This window comes from Lonchura striata, chromosome 3 (genome assembly GCF_046129695.1).
Source record: "Lonchura striata isolate bLonStr1 chromosome 3, bLonStr1.mat, whole genome shotgun sequence".
Taxonomy (NCBI): domain Eukaryota; kingdom Metazoa; phylum Chordata; class Aves; order Passeriformes; family Estrildidae; genus Lonchura; species Lonchura striata.
In genome coordinates, this window is record NC_134605.1 from 59,253,082 (window position 1) to 59,268,043 (window position 14,962).

Genomic DNA, 14,962 nt, shown 5'->3' on the forward strand with positions numbered 1-14,962 from the left:
TTACAAGAAAAAAAAATCACAAATGAGCAAATTCTCCACAATTTGAGACTTGTTTTCAGTCACCAAGAAACTTTCCCAGTATCCCATCTGAAGGGCAAGGCATAGCTGTTATGGAATAGTGCAGGATGGAAAGCATGAACAACTTCCTCTTCATCCAGTGCTGCATGTCTTCTCCCTCCCTATGTATGCCACTGATGCACCTCAGAAAATATTTATGAGTTCTCATTCAAATACTTCAGCTGATAAATTTAATATCATATTCCCTGGGGTAGGCAAAAAATAAAATATTGCATTGGCCTTCACACATGTGGATATTATATTACCTTACAATGAAACCCAGCAAGTTGCGCATTGCAGTTTTTACCACAATCTCCTTGGTAGGAATGTTTCAAATACATTGCATATGTGTGAATACAATATAAGCATACTGAAATGCTTTGAACACTGTAATACATCAGACACTTGAGACAGGGAGGGGGAAAAAAAAAAGCCTTCACCTATCTTGGCTCTTATCTCAAGTCTATGCTGCTCCTTTACGTGTTTGACAGTGGTGTTCTTTGGTCTGATGGATGGCGCTACTTACAAAGTATGAAGTGAACTTCCAAACAACCGGACCCTTGACCACATCCCCCAGACCTGCTAGCTTGTTTGTTAAGTATCTCGGTGAAGGAAAGCAGACGAGAGTGCTTGCCCTGTGTGGTACAGCTCCCACAAAAACGGATTAAAGGCGTCACGGCTGAACAGCAAAGTCCTTGGCTTTAGCAAACACATTTCTACACACCGTAAAAGCCCCAACACCTGACGTGCTGGTGTTTTACAAGGCTGCAGTGCTGGAAAGTAGGCATAGAAGCCGACAGCGTTCAAAGGCATTAAAGAGTCACATTGCCCATTCGCTTCCTGCGCTGCCATCCCGCCGGGATCACCGCGGCCGGCACCTGCTCCCGCGGCCGGGCTCGGCTGCCACCTCCCGCCTGGAGCCGGGAAGCGCCGCCTGGAGCCGGGAAGCGCCGCCGGGAGCCGGGAGCCGGGAGCCGGGAGCCGGGAGCCGGGAGCCGGGAGCCGGGAGCCGGGAGCCGGGAGCCGGGAGCCGGGAAGCGCCGCCGGGAGCCGGGAGCCGGGAGCCGGGAGCCGGGAGCGTGCCTCGCCAGCCAGCCCCGGCACCGGGACAAGCAGACCGGGCTTTGCGCTACCCGTCCTCCCAAACGGGTCTACTTGCCCATGCTACGCTTTGGGAAATTAGAACTTATTAGCTACAGGCACCCATCCACGCAGACCTCCCAGTCTGAGACTCTTCTAAACTCTATTTTTCAAGAATAAAGCACACTTGGTAGCTTTCTATGCATAGAAATAAATTGAAACTAGAAAATGCCCATATGTGTGAGCATTATTCATTCCTAAAGAGCAAAGCGCTAGCAAGCTGGCACATCCAAGGAATGAAAACACACAGTCAATGAACATTTCCAAGTGACTTACCAACCTCCACACAGGAGCTTGGTGGCACAAATATTCATCACCATTTTTAACCATAAAACCATAGTCTTCATTTAGGTCTGCTGGGGCTGGTTTTGAGCAGGGGTTGGTTGTTTCATAGTATATTTGGTTTTCTTGTTTGGTTTATTTTATAAACTGCAGACTTCACCCCAGCAGAACCTTGGATCATTCTTAGGCTCTGCTGGTTTGCCTTCAAATTTCCTGAGACAACTGTAGAAAAACAGCATATGACTGAATGCTTAACCGAATCATACATGCCAAGAGACTTGAACAGGATGGCACACACAGCCTTTTTTCCCCACCTAATACTATCTTGAGCTTTGTAATTTACCTTTAAAATGGCACACCCATGTGTTTGCATGGATGCAATTTCATTCTTCCACTCTTCTGTCCCTCGACAGTTGTTCTCCCTATACTTTGCCACTCATTTTATAGATTTTTTTTGGCAGGAAATCAAGGGTGAGAGAGGGTCACCTCAAGGCTCATGGCCAGATTGTCTCTGTCTCATTGACTTAGCCTCTTGCAATTGTTGCTCTGCCTCCACCTGCCACTAACCATGTTGACCAGTTTGCCGCTTCTCTTCTTAATACAAGAAAAATCACTCAAAATTCATGTTCAAGCAGCAGCTTTAGGGGCATTTTCACACAATAACGAGTAAAAGAGGCACATATATTTCCAATAACTTTAATCTGAAAAGGACATGTATATGGTCTTGAAGGTCAACTAGAATGATGATGCTGTTCACAAATGATCAAAAAAGGATCAAGACATACTAGTATTAAAAGGAAGTGTAAAAGCTGTCGTGCTGAAAAACAAATGGTAGATAACCACAAGGGAAGAATCAGAACAAGCTGAGATTTCTATTTGGAGGGATGGAAGTCAGCCTCTGCAGAAACAGGATATGAATTTACATGTTTTTTTCAAGTACAGTAGCTTGCTAAATTCTGTGCTTGTAAAGGTACTTCTTATACACATGCTGACAAACATCCTATTTTGCTGCTCTGAAAACAGCAAAGCTAAAGGGTCATACTTGAATTTTGTCCATTCAAATAAATGGATGAAAAGGAATATATACCATAGCTCTATTGACATATGAACACTTTTATATATATGGATATCTAAGGGTGTTTCATTTTTTTTTGTGGAGGGGTTCTTCAAAACATGACCTCAATTCCCTTAAACACATAGTCTTAAAATAGAAACCTTTTGGTTTTTCCCCCATTTGCCTTCCTAAACCTGTCCTAAGCATCTGTATTATGTTATCCAACACACTGGCTGCTAACAATACAATCAATAGAAAAGGTTACTTAGGGGTCATGGATTTTTCTGTCTTCAAAATACAAAGCTTATTTTAACAGGGATCTGATCGCTTTCACTGTAGAAAATGTTTTGGAATTATTCGGGTGAGAAGGAAAAATAAAGCATACTGGAAGAACTTTTTTTTTTTTTTTAATTTGGAAACAGGTAATTTAATAAACAATTCTCTGCACATCCACATAAAATACATTTTTTAAGTTTCACACCTTGATCGTAAATTTTATAGGGCAGGACCTTGGCATGCCAAGAACTGACATAAATGCCTTTTTCATCACTTCTGGAAAACAATATGTCTGCTTACACATTAGTATATTTTAGAACATCAACATACTAACACTACTGTTCTGCTTCAAAGTGTAAAACTTACCTTACCTCAGACCTTAGTCAGACTAAAGATGAACAGATTCCTGACAGTGACTGAGCTATAGGACAAGCTAGGTTGATTTGTACCTGAACATTCTCTCCCTTGTAGATATATTTTATATAACTCTGTTTTGTGCCTATTAATCTTTCAGCATTATGAAATATTATGTATTAATATTTTTTAAAACAAAACAAATTGTGTTTGGATTGTAATTTTTTTTTTTAATTAAAATTTTTTAAAAGCATACTTGTTACTTGAAGTATCCCGACTTCATGTAATATGTTGCCCAGAGGACTCAGTGAAAATATTTTAAATACTTTTACTTACAAACTATAACCCCTCCCCTGCATTTATGAATTGGAGAAGAGGGCAAAAGTTCCTTAAGACAAAGTTATTTTCAGATTAATACCCAGTAGTTCCAACAATATGACTTGGAATGCTTTCAGAATGAAAAGGAGGAAGCATGGTAACAAATGGCTGAAAGTTCAAGTATTTGTATAGTGATTTACTTCTGTAAAAGATTGTATCATAATTTAGTGTAGATCAAGTACATGAAACAGCTGATGTGCACTTAGGGGTTTTTGTGGTGGACTTCCATACAAAAATAATGCCAGTGCACCAAGAAATTATGAATGCATGTGGGATCATTATATACAACACATACTAACCACTCCATCTGCTCAATTTATTAAACAGAATCTCAAAACAAACATTTGTTTGTTGACCAATGCCTGAAAAAAAATGTGTATTTAAGTGTCTGAAACTATTGAAAACATAATTTGTCATTATTTCTGTTTTTCTTAAGGCTTAAAAATAAAAACCACATCTGTGCTTACCTAACATCTGCTATCTGGTTCAATGGTCTTGATGCCCAAGATTTTTAGCTTTTTCTATTTTTATTATATTTGTAGCTTTGCAGATTGCTAATGCATGTCTGTAGCTCCTACTAATTTCTGTCCTCTTTTCCTACAATTAGGAAAAATAAGCTAACCTCCTAAACACATTCCTAAAATATTGTTTAGTCTTATTCCAAGAAGAGAACCAACTACAAGGATGTTCTGTTATACAACCAGAATCTGGACTAGAGATAAGAGAACTGGGGCAAAGAAGCCCCTGGGCTGCTTCCAGAGGGGCAGTACCCTGGGAAATATTACCTAACCAACCAACCTTTTAACTGGACAATATGTGATAGGTATACTAATCAATTAACCTTAGAAAAATTGTAGAATTACTGTACTATGTTCAGTTTTTGCCATATGGTGTACCTGAGAACTTTAAAGTAAAGGTTTGATTTTATGTTATCACTCTAATGTTGTTAGGGCAAGTCTAACACAAATTACAAATCTTACTAAGGTTTCACATCCCAAACATATAATCTCCAGAAGATCTTCAAGGCTGACAAATAAGATACATGTTCAGAATTCTTTCAAATCCTTGGATGAGACCTTTGCAAAGTCTTCAGAAAGGGAGCAGCTTTCAGGGACAAGGCCTGTACCAGCTCCAGGAAAAGACACCTGAGAACACTGGCTTGCAGCTGGCATAGCCAGGTTTTAAGAAAAAAAATAAGGAACAAAATCAGACAAGTAGAGGCAATTCTTAACCAGAAATCTTAATAGAAAATATTGGGGTCTATGCCTAATTTTTTACAGGTTATTTTGTGGCTTAGACTAGTTCTCACCCTTCATAAAGTACTTATTGCCTTAAATAAGACAGGAACATCTCTTCTCTTGGCAAAGCAGGCAAACAATTCTCTCTGAATTAATGGCTGAAGCCCACCAAAGTGCTTGTGCAGATTTGCTGCTGACAAGCCCTGATGCCCCAACACTTATGCTACTGCAAAGCACACCAGTACACTACAATGGGATCCTGCTGAGTGAGCTGTCCTAAAACAGAATTACCTTCAAGTGAGCTCTTAGGCTCACACATCAGAAGCACACACACCCCCTTTTAACAAGCAGCAGAGGAGCTGTGCCACTAGCCCAGACTCCAAGGGCCTGAAAAAGTCAAATATGCACTGTCATGGGAAACAGAGGTCAGGTTTAACCAATTCTCCTACAGGAGCTGCAGTCAGGCCCATGACTCCATCGAAGTAGGAACTGTGTAAATGTGGTGGTGCTGCTGTTCTTCAGATACTTGAGATTTTGTGACCTACAGCAAAACACAGACAGAAAAAGAGTAGTGGTCCAGATGACACACCAGTGGTTCTAAAAGTAAATGACCTTAACTGGTTTCAAGACTTTTTTTTTTTAATTATCATAGAGGATGTTATCCTATGCTCTCTGGAAATCTGTTCTTGACACATTCACAATAACTTACCAGAATTTCTTCAAAGCACTTCATTAGCTTTCTACTTCATGGTGAAACATATTTTAGGCCTGTAAACACCTATCCTTCCACACAAAATCACCCAAACCTGTTATTTCAGTTCAGAAAAAAAAAAAAAATCAAAAGCCATAAAATATGCATCACTGAATAAACCATTCTGTGTTATCCCTGTTTCAAAGGGAAAACATGCAAGACATTAAATACAATGAACAAAGGAAAAGTCAGGGTCAGTCCTGGAACCCTAACTCTGAAGTCTAATTTCCATTCCCATTTTTTGTGCTAACCATATGCATTCTGGAGGCCAGTAATGTACCCCATGGGTAGCAGGGCTGCAACCTCAAGTAGAATCCCAAAGCTTACCCCTTATCTGAAATCCTGCAGGATGTATCAAATTCAATCCATCTTCTACAGTTAAGAAAAAATATCCTTTTTTAAGCATGAATATATTGGCTCTTAGTCTACAAAAGAGAGGCCTTAGAGAAGCACTTACTAAGTGTTGCAGTATGAAGGACTAAAAGTCCCTTCTTCGCCTCAGTCAATTCAAAAAATAAAATAAACTCTTACTAAATATCAAGGTGAATCAAAAGCCTTGGGTGGAATTTGGATCTCAGGAAATTTTTGAAAATAAACCAAAACCTAGGGATAACCTTAGAGTAAAAAGCATAAAGCAAACTTAAGTTCTCCCAATATTTACTATGCATAGACTTGAAGGTCACTTCTTGTTTAATTTCCTAGAAAAGCCCTAATTTCACACCTAAGCATTTTGATAAGAAAATTTAGATTCCAACCTAATTCCTTCTTTCAAAAAACATTTAGTGTTGATTCTATTCCAATGGGAATGAAAAGGAAAGATGGCATGGAAAGATGCCATTCCCTAGTATTAATACTCATTGCTATGCAAAATGTTATGGTGCCACTAAAAGAAATGTTTCTGAACGTTTACTGAGGTGTCATTCCACTGCAGCAAAATAAACATTGCCTAACAAACTTGCTTCTCGCTTATAAACAACAGCTCCCCTTACTTAAATCCATTCACAGCCATTAAAAGGAAATGCAATAAATCAGCTACTGCTAATTCAGTTGCCATTCTGATATAAATCAAGCATAAACATTTTGATGTTATTTTTCTCACACCAAGTTAAAACTGTTAAATGAGTATTTTGTAAACCTAGTTTGTGTGAGCTGGACTCTTCTCAACTTGGTTGCAGGCTTAACACGTGTGAATTAAACCATGGAATATATTAGGTTGGAAAAGATCATGGAGTCCAACTACAAACCAAACACTGCCAAGCCCACCACTAAACCATGTTCTTTAGTGTCACATCTACAGGTCTTTTAATTGCCTCCAGGACTGCTGATGCCACCATTTCCCTAGGCAGCTTGATCCAATGCCTGACTGCACTTCCTAATACCCAGTCTGAAACTCATCAGTCCATTTTCTCTTAACCTGTAACTTGCTCCTTCAGACAAGAGACCTCCACCCCATTACAACCTTCTCTCAGATGGATGTAGAGGCATGGCCTCCCACAAGCCTCCTCCAGGCTAAATAAACCACTTCCTAGCTGACTCCAGACTCTTCACAAGATTTGCCATCCTCCTTTGGACAAACTAAGGTCTGTTTTCTGAGAACATGCATTACTTTAGCAAAAGGATACAGACCACACAGATTTAAGCAGGTGACTTTGAGTACACCTGAGAATGTTACTATAGAAACCTTTTCTACAACCCAAGTCACTCAGCTCTAGCTACTACAAGTAGCAGACAGGGCCAAACGTAGGAGACCCTTGAAGAGCCTACAAACCCTAGTGAAAACTTAAGAACCTGAACACAGATAAACATTCTCATCAGGAATTCCCACCACCTCAGCCACAGGTGCTCATCCCCACATATTCACATTCATATCTTACACATTCACACCAGTCTGAATCCCTTGCTTCCAAAAAACAGATGATAACACAAGTTCTGAACCAAGCTATCAATTAACTATTATAGAAACCGAAACACTGGCAAGTTAGGAGTTTAACACTGCCTGATCTGAGCAAGTGAGAATTTAACTTGGCTACCCTACCTACTGAGAACTACAGAATCAGATCTAGAGGCGCATGAAAATACTAGTTAGAAGATGTTATCACCCACAATTTCAGGCAGAGAAATAAAACACATATTGTGTCCATTAACTTCCCTGGATAAATCAGGAAAGCATTCATAGAAATCCTGCAACATCTCAGTAGAACTGGGAAACAGTAAAGGCTGTTCTTCTCATTTGACTCAGCAAAAGGACCCAAACTTTTATCACAGAGGCACTAATGCTTTAGATAAGTTACTCAGAATCCTAGAAATACAGACCAAAGCACTACCAAGCAAGGATAGTATTTAACTGTCTGCATTATTGCAACTTGAATCTGTGCCATGTTCTAGCTGGTAACTTCTGGGGTAGGAACAAAAAACAGAATTAGCCTAAAACAGGAATGGTGGCAGGGATCTTTTTAGCAAACTGACAGTTAAAATACTGATAAATTACACCAACATTTGAAAAGTTTTTTTGCATCTTCTGATGCTGTCCTTTACAACTCAAAAGAACTGTTCCAGACAGCAAATCATTAATCACACATACACTAGACTGGTTCAAAATTTATTTGTCATTCATTTCTTGCACTTGAAGTACTCTTCGATGACATCTTTGGCCTGAGATTCCTTGCCATAGTCCTGTAACACAAAATAGCCCATTATTAACATAAAGACAGACCCATCCTAAATTTTACAAACTGTTTTTCACAAGGACAAATGGATTCTGACACTTTTTCCACAAGAAATTCCCAAATTCCACACAAATAAGCTCAAACAATTTGCCAGTTTTCCCCCTCTTCTTTAATAAGGTTATTCTAATAAAGTACTGTTCTATTTCATTCAAATGTAACACCCATTGACAGGAATGCAAACAAAATCTTTTCTGCTTAAAGAAACTCAAAGCATGTGAAAAAGTAGCATAACTAACGCATGCAGAAGGCACTAGTCTTCATTATGAAGATGTAGCCATCTCTTGGGACCTCAGAGACCACAAAGTCTTCAAGGCTCGTACTGTGGCTTTACTTTGCCAGTGTTATTGTGAAATAAGCTCTGCAAAACATTTTCAAGTTGAGCAGACATACTGAACTGGCTCTTCTGTCTATAGCAAAGCTTCCTATCTTCTAGGTAGGCCTTTCCTCTTAATGATTACTGGCAGGTAGGCATAGATACTTTGAGGACACAGCCATTAACTCACAAAATGTACATGAGTAAATAAAACATGACAGGAACTATGAAACAGGAAAGCAGTTTCTATTCACTATCAACAATATAATACTACTAAAAAAAAATTAGCTGTATTTAACAGTTCCTTATCTAAAGCAACATTTAGTTTACTACTTATTTTCAGAAGTCACAAAATAAGACATAATCAGCAATCTTACTTTGACAACCACACAACTGCAGCCCACCACTTTGCGAGGTTTTCCTTCTCTGTCGATCTTGCAGAGACCCACCCATTCGCCCAGCTTCTTGTTGTCATCAACCTGTGCAGAGCACCACATGGCATTAGAGCTTGCCACTTCTGGCACAGCTGGCTCAGCCCAGAAGCTGCTGTACGGTCAGAAGCATTGGGTAACGGATGGCTGCTTTCCTCACAGGCATCAGCAGAGGGAGCCAAAGTATCATCATCGTACAGCTTGAGCCTCCCTGAAGTCACAGCAAAGCTTCTCCCACCTTCCACTCCCAGCAATATTTTAGTTCTTATACAGGACACCAGAATTTACTTTAACTGTGCAAAATAACCAATCCACATCCCTTGCCATTTACACCCACAGCACTTGTTCTGTGGAAAAACAGCAATCATGCAGAACAATCTGCTGCTAAGGGAAGTTTTGCCTAAGTAAGCCATACACAAAATTACAGTAGGGTTCTAAAGCTTCAGCTCTCTACATGCTGGAACAAAGAGCATAACTGCTCCAAACTTTTGTCTCAAGTTGACACTCACCTTTATTAAGTTGATCTGATGTTCTGCACAGAGTGCTTCAACTAATTTTACATATGTGGGCTCATCACAGTTTGAAGCCAGAACACAGAGATGGGCTTGGCGTCTAAAAAAAAAGATAACTAAAGATGTTACTTGAGGCATTAATTAAAATTTCTTGATAATCAAAGAGAAAAAATTGCATTCAACACATGCATTTATAGAGAACCACTTTTTAAGTTTCAACTTTCGATTACAAGACACCATAAGCTTTTGAAATACTAAATATACTTTTAATGTGATTTGTCATTTTTAATGTTTTTCATATATACATTACAGGCTACTTATATGTTGTTAGCTTTATCCTCAGTCTATTCTTGTTCTGAAAGCTTCTAAAAATCCCGCTAAATAAATTCTCAGCCACTGGAAAAAGGTCTGATGACTGGATAAACACAAAGTCTCCTACAGAACTGTCACTGTTACAAAGCGACCAAGTTACAAGTCACCTTTTCTTATTTACCAGATTACAGTTTTTTAACATTAGAATTTTAATTACTAAAAGCTTAAATTTCCACATCAAGGTGTTTAAAGTTCTTCAGAACAATCTTTTCTACTTACGTTCAGAGAAGCTGTAATGACAGGGCCTCAATTCTAATTAGGATCTTTGTATACTGTGGTACAATGTTAAGATACCAAAGGGATACCTGACAACAGAGAGAGCTGAGTAGGTCTTCTATACTTAACCTAATTAATTGTGACCTCTGCAAACAAAGTCAGTTTTCCCTAAAAAGACCTTCTCCATCAGAATGCCAGACTGCCAGAAACATTTCCAAGCAAGAATAATCGCACACAGGTGAGTACCAACCTCACGCACATCATCTGAACACACAGCTTACAAAGCAGTAGCTGCACTCAGAAGAACCCACACAAAGTGGCTGTCACTCACCTACGTTGTGTTTCTCTGCCCTTGTTTAGTGCCTTGCCCCAGAGGTTTCTGCGTACAGGTTTGTCAGACAGCAGCTGTCACTCACAGGACGAGTGAAGGGGTATCCGACTAACTGAGAAGTCATCACCCAAACACTGTAGCTTTCTATTTAAGCAGATTTTCCTTGCAAGGCAAGTATGGATTTGCATATAAACACACACATACAGTATGTGTACAGGTATACCTGTATATACACTTTGCCCTAGAAAGGCCATAACTGACTATCCATCCAATGACTAGCATTTAAGTTCAATGCTGTTTTGACATTGCACCTTGACAATTTATTTACTGTTGCAATATACAAAGACATCAGAAGAAGTATAAGAAAGCTATGATTTAAAGCTTTTTCATAAAAATGAAATTAACTCTTCCAGAAGTTCAAAATACATATTGACCGGATTAAAATCTTATAAAGTTTTGAGAATACTTTCTTCTAAAAGCATAAGGTTCTTGAGAGCCAAATTTTTATAGCCACATACAGCAGGCTCCATTCAATTTACTTCACAAAACCCACACAAACACTCGATGGCACTGGGGCCACAAAATGACAGAACCTAATACACCAGGTGCTGCCGTTCTTCAATCATCGAGTTTGGCTTCTGTATTCTAAGATTCCACTTTAACCCAAACCAGAAGTTACAAAATACAAAAATTACTGGCAGAAAAATATTATCTTGTGTAAGTTTTAAACTGAACACCTGAACAAAATGGCCACTGCAGGTGCTCAACACACCTCATCACAAGGTCTCACCCAGTTTTACTAATCACAGTAGAGAAACTGGTGACGCCACACTTACTTGTCCAAGGCTTTGGCTGCTTCACGGATACCGCGAGCAAGGCCATCGTGGATAAGTGCGGTCTTCAGCACTTCTTGCAGAGCGGTGTTAACATCCATTACACCTCCAGCAGTAATGCTAAAGAGAAAACATAAAATGTTCTGATCGTGGCAATAACTTTCAACTAAAACCAAAAGCTTCCCGTTCACCTGCAAGCATCCGGCCGTTAAAAAGTACAGAAAAAAAGCAAGTTAAAGCACCATACCGAATAAAGAACAGACGAAGGAAGAACTTGAAAGAAGCTAAGGCATTAAGTCCTCCTGGCGTGCCACCGGGCCATGCTGCCTCCACGCTCCGTAGGGAGGAGGACGCCATGCGCACAGCGGCCCTGCCAGGCGGACCCCGCGCCCATCTCCCGGCCTGCGGCCCGCAGCAGCGCCGCGCCGGGGCCCGCACGCCCGGCACGGCCAGAGCTCCCGAGCCTGCCGCGCAGCGGAGCGACCCGGCCCCTCGGCCCGCCGCCCCCGACGGCCCCGGCCCCGCTCACCCTTCCTCGGCCATGGCGCTCTCGGTGGGTGCGGTCCCCGCCTGGGTTCCTACTGCAAATACAGACACAGGCCGCCCCGGTGAGCGGCGCCGGCCGACCCGGGGCCCCCGCCCGGCCCGCTCCCGCCGCGATGCCCCGCGGGCCGGGGGGATCCCGCCCGGCCGGGCCCGGCGCCGCCGCGGACACTCACCCGGCCCCGCCGCGCGCCGCTGCACAGAGAGGGGGCGCCGCCGCCGCCGCGCGCTCTTATAGCGCCGCAGGACCCCGGCCTGTGCGCGCGCGCTGGGGCTGTCCGCCGCGGTGCCTGAGCTCCGGCTTGCCCGTCACGTGTCCGCGGCAGAGGGAGATTTGTGCGCGTTTGAAAGCAAGAGCTGGGAAGTGGTTTGAAACAGAAATGAAAGGATAAAACGCAGTAGCTGCAGGCAATAACTGCAAATTGGCAATTGCTGTTATTGCTGTAAGCAATAACTGCAAATGCTCTATGGGCGATACCTCTGCTGTTACCAATGACTGACCCCAGCAGAGGCCCTTCCTCAGTGAGGGTTAAAAAAAGCCTCACAAAAAACTCGGTTTGCTGTTTTCCAGGGAACGATTTAGTCTCCAAAGGAAAGCTATCACCCAAGAGGTTCCACAAAAAGGAACATTGTTCTTTTACCGGAAAAAACACGTTTAAGTGCTTAAAGTCTCCATTTGATTTGGGGGAGCAGCCTCTGGGGGTAAACCATTGGTGACAGCTGGGCAGGAGTCACGTAGGGGTGGATCACCAGCCAGGGGTCACCTGGGCTGCTTCCCTAGGGCAGGACGTGCACCTGGTGCTGCCAAAGCGGTCACTGGGCTCACTGGCACCGTCCCTGTGTCGCTGTGGCCAAGAAATGGAGAAAACACCCTAATTCCTCTCTCTGCCAGCAGGTCACAACACTGAGCTGTAGATTGGAGACCTCGTGAGTGGGGCTGCTCGCCCCTGTTCCTGTCACACATGCACAGGTGATTCAGCTGATGGCAAGTGCAGCCCACCCACCACACTGCAATGTGTTCCTTGCTCGGGTGCTGACAGTCTGACACAGGCTTTGGACATCCCAGCTGCTTCAGCCAGCTTGACTGTTGGGTACTCTACATGTCAACATCTCTGTAAAAAGTACATAGAATAAAATATAAGAGAAATAGGTAACAAATATTGATAGCCATGGTTTGTAGCTAGTGCAATCAAACACATTTATCACCAGTGTTGTCAGCCACCTTTTCCACAGTATGTTCTTCCTTGGTCTTCCTGGTGTTGCCAAGCAGCAAGATGTAGGCTAAATACAGCTAGGGAAGAGACACTGTGCACAAAGCAACTCACTGGAGCTGGTCAGGGCAGGGGAGGACAGAAAGGAAAAGTGGAACCTGCTCAGCTGTCTCAGAGCCACCCCACATGCCCCCAGCTCAGGCTGCACAGCCTTTTAGAGCCTGCCTGGGGGAAAGGCCTGGCTGGGGGCTGCAGCACTTCCAGGCTCCAGCTGTGAGACACAGCTCATGTCAACTCTTGAGGCAGTCAGGTACATTTGCACTACAGAGATCTAGAAAGAGCAGAAGCCAACCTCTGAGCAAGTCATGGAGAGAAGCACAGTATGGGGGCTGTCCTCTCCCTGCAAGCTGAGCTAGCAAGGACAAAGGTACACTGCCCCCTGCTAACACGGGCAGCCTCCGAGATGCATTTGGCACCTCCAATGCTGCCATATATTGCTTGAAACTCTGAACTGCAACTCCTGTTGCAATACCCCAGTGTGTTGCAACCACTGCAGTCCTAATACAGATATTCTAATTTAGCAGTTCCTATGAGACATGTGGTCCTGACTTCTTCCGTCCTTCCTCCACAAAAAGTGGGAACATGTAATTTCCTTTGTATTGCTCAGAAAGCATGCAAGCAGACACAAATAATACTGCCTGCTTTTTTCCCATCTCTTCAGGGGAGAATGTTTTTCCCTATATCCACCCATCACTTAATCTTCTTGTGCCCTTGAAAGGACTCAAAGGCACCTAATCTATAGAGTAGTTTTTGTACTGAGTGGAACAATATACCATTATCTCCCCTAAAGGATAAGAAGTCTGTATGCAGCCTAAAACACATCAGTATCTCCAGGAAGTGCTATATACATTCAGCCCAGGAGATGGAAGTATGCACATCTGAAAGCTTTGTATTACAGCAAAAATGATAATAAAAGTCAAAGTATAAGCTAATATTCTAGCAGTAGAACACTAAAAAGCAGTTTTCCTAGAACAGTTGCAAGAAAGCAAAGCTGTGCTGAGATAAAAGTTATGTATTTGTAAAGAGAGGGTTTTCATTGGCACTGAACTCTGTGTGGAAATGTTGGTATAGCCTAGTAGGAGTCTGTTATTTTTGTCTAATAGCTAATGAAAGTGCGTGATCCTGTTGGAAGGTCTGCTTCATTGCACCGTGTGAGCTCAGCGGTTCATGTGGCCATTCTGCATGCTGTTGGCACTACTCCACCTGCTCCACCTTTCTGTCCATATTCCTAGAAGCAGTAGCTAGCTTCTTAAGCTCTGCATTTTCCCTTGGAGTTATGTTCATTGAGGACCCTGCAGTTCAAATGCTGGCATACAGCCATGGGGAATGACATGTTTAAACCAAGGATTGCAGTCCTGTGCTAAAAGTACTTCCGGTGCACTTGAGGCTGGGTGAGTGGTGTAATGAGAGTGCTAGAAAATGGGGAGCTGCCACATGTGGGGTTCTAAAGGGCTGGGGTGGTGTCAGTGCAGATGCTGACCTGCAGCTTCACTGAGCAGCCAGCCCCAGCAGAGAAATTTGGTCCTCTCAAAATTTGGTTATACTACAAGCAGCATAACATGCTACCTATAAACTTGGATTTGGGGAGAGGAAGATGAGCTGCTGTCACATAGCATTCAAGAATTTTGATTGTCTCCAGCCTGCTGTTCTGAGTGATCCATTTGCACTCACCATCTTGCTGCATATATTTAAAAACCTTTTGGTTATAGCTGTTACCCTTTGTGCTTGCCATTCAGTTCCTTGACTCTCCCTGACTGTCTCCCTTTCCAGGCTGGCAGCCTTCCTTTCTTTTTCCACTCTGATCAAAATGGGAACTGAACTCGGGGACCTTTCAGAAGAGCAGTACTGCAGCGAGACTATAATGGTTCACTCTTGTCTCAGCCA

At 42.4% G+C, this 14,962-nt stretch overlaps 1 protein-coding gene and 3 non-coding genes across 5 annotated transcripts; all 4 read right to left on the reverse strand.

Annotated features, from left to right (window-relative positions):
* Window positions 1–8,113: 8,113 nt before the first annotated feature.
* RPS12 (ribosomal protein S12) lies at window positions 8,114–12,054 on the reverse strand. Of its 2 annotated transcripts, XM_021540682.2 has the most exons (6): window positions 11,984–12,054; window positions 11,794–11,845; window positions 11,268–11,384; window positions 9,510–9,612; window positions 8,947–9,048; window positions 8,114–8,203 (listed from the first exon to the last, which is right to left on the reverse strand). In XM_021540682.2, the coding sequence occupies exons 2-6, from the start codon at window positions 11,805–11,807 to the stop codon at window positions 8,141–8,143; spliced, it is 399 nt and encodes a 132-aa protein (XP_021396357.1). In that variant the 5' UTR covers window positions 11,808–11,845; window positions 11,984–12,054; the 3' UTR covers window positions 8,114–8,140. The 2 variants fall into 2 exon arrangements, with proteins under 2 accessions (XP_021396357.1, XP_021396358.1); XM_021540683.3 differs by lacking the exon at window positions 11,794–11,845 and having other exon boundaries at window positions 11,984–12,022.
* Window positions 8,523–8,657, reverse strand: LOC116183524 (small nucleolar RNA SNORA33). The gene has a single exon (XR_004148156.1). It is a non-coding gene; the product is annotated as a small nucleolar RNA SNORA33 (small nucleolar RNA).
* On the reverse strand, window positions 9,115–9,201 carry LOC116183525 (small nucleolar RNA SNORD100). The gene has a single exon (XR_004148157.1). It is a non-coding gene; the product is annotated as a small nucleolar RNA SNORD100 (small nucleolar RNA).
* LOC116183516 (small nucleolar RNA SNORD101) lies at window positions 10,490–10,564 on the reverse strand. Its single transcript, XR_004148148.1, has one exon. It is a non-coding gene; the product is annotated as a small nucleolar RNA SNORD101 (small nucleolar RNA).
* Window positions 12,055–14,962: the final 2,908 nt, after the last annotated feature.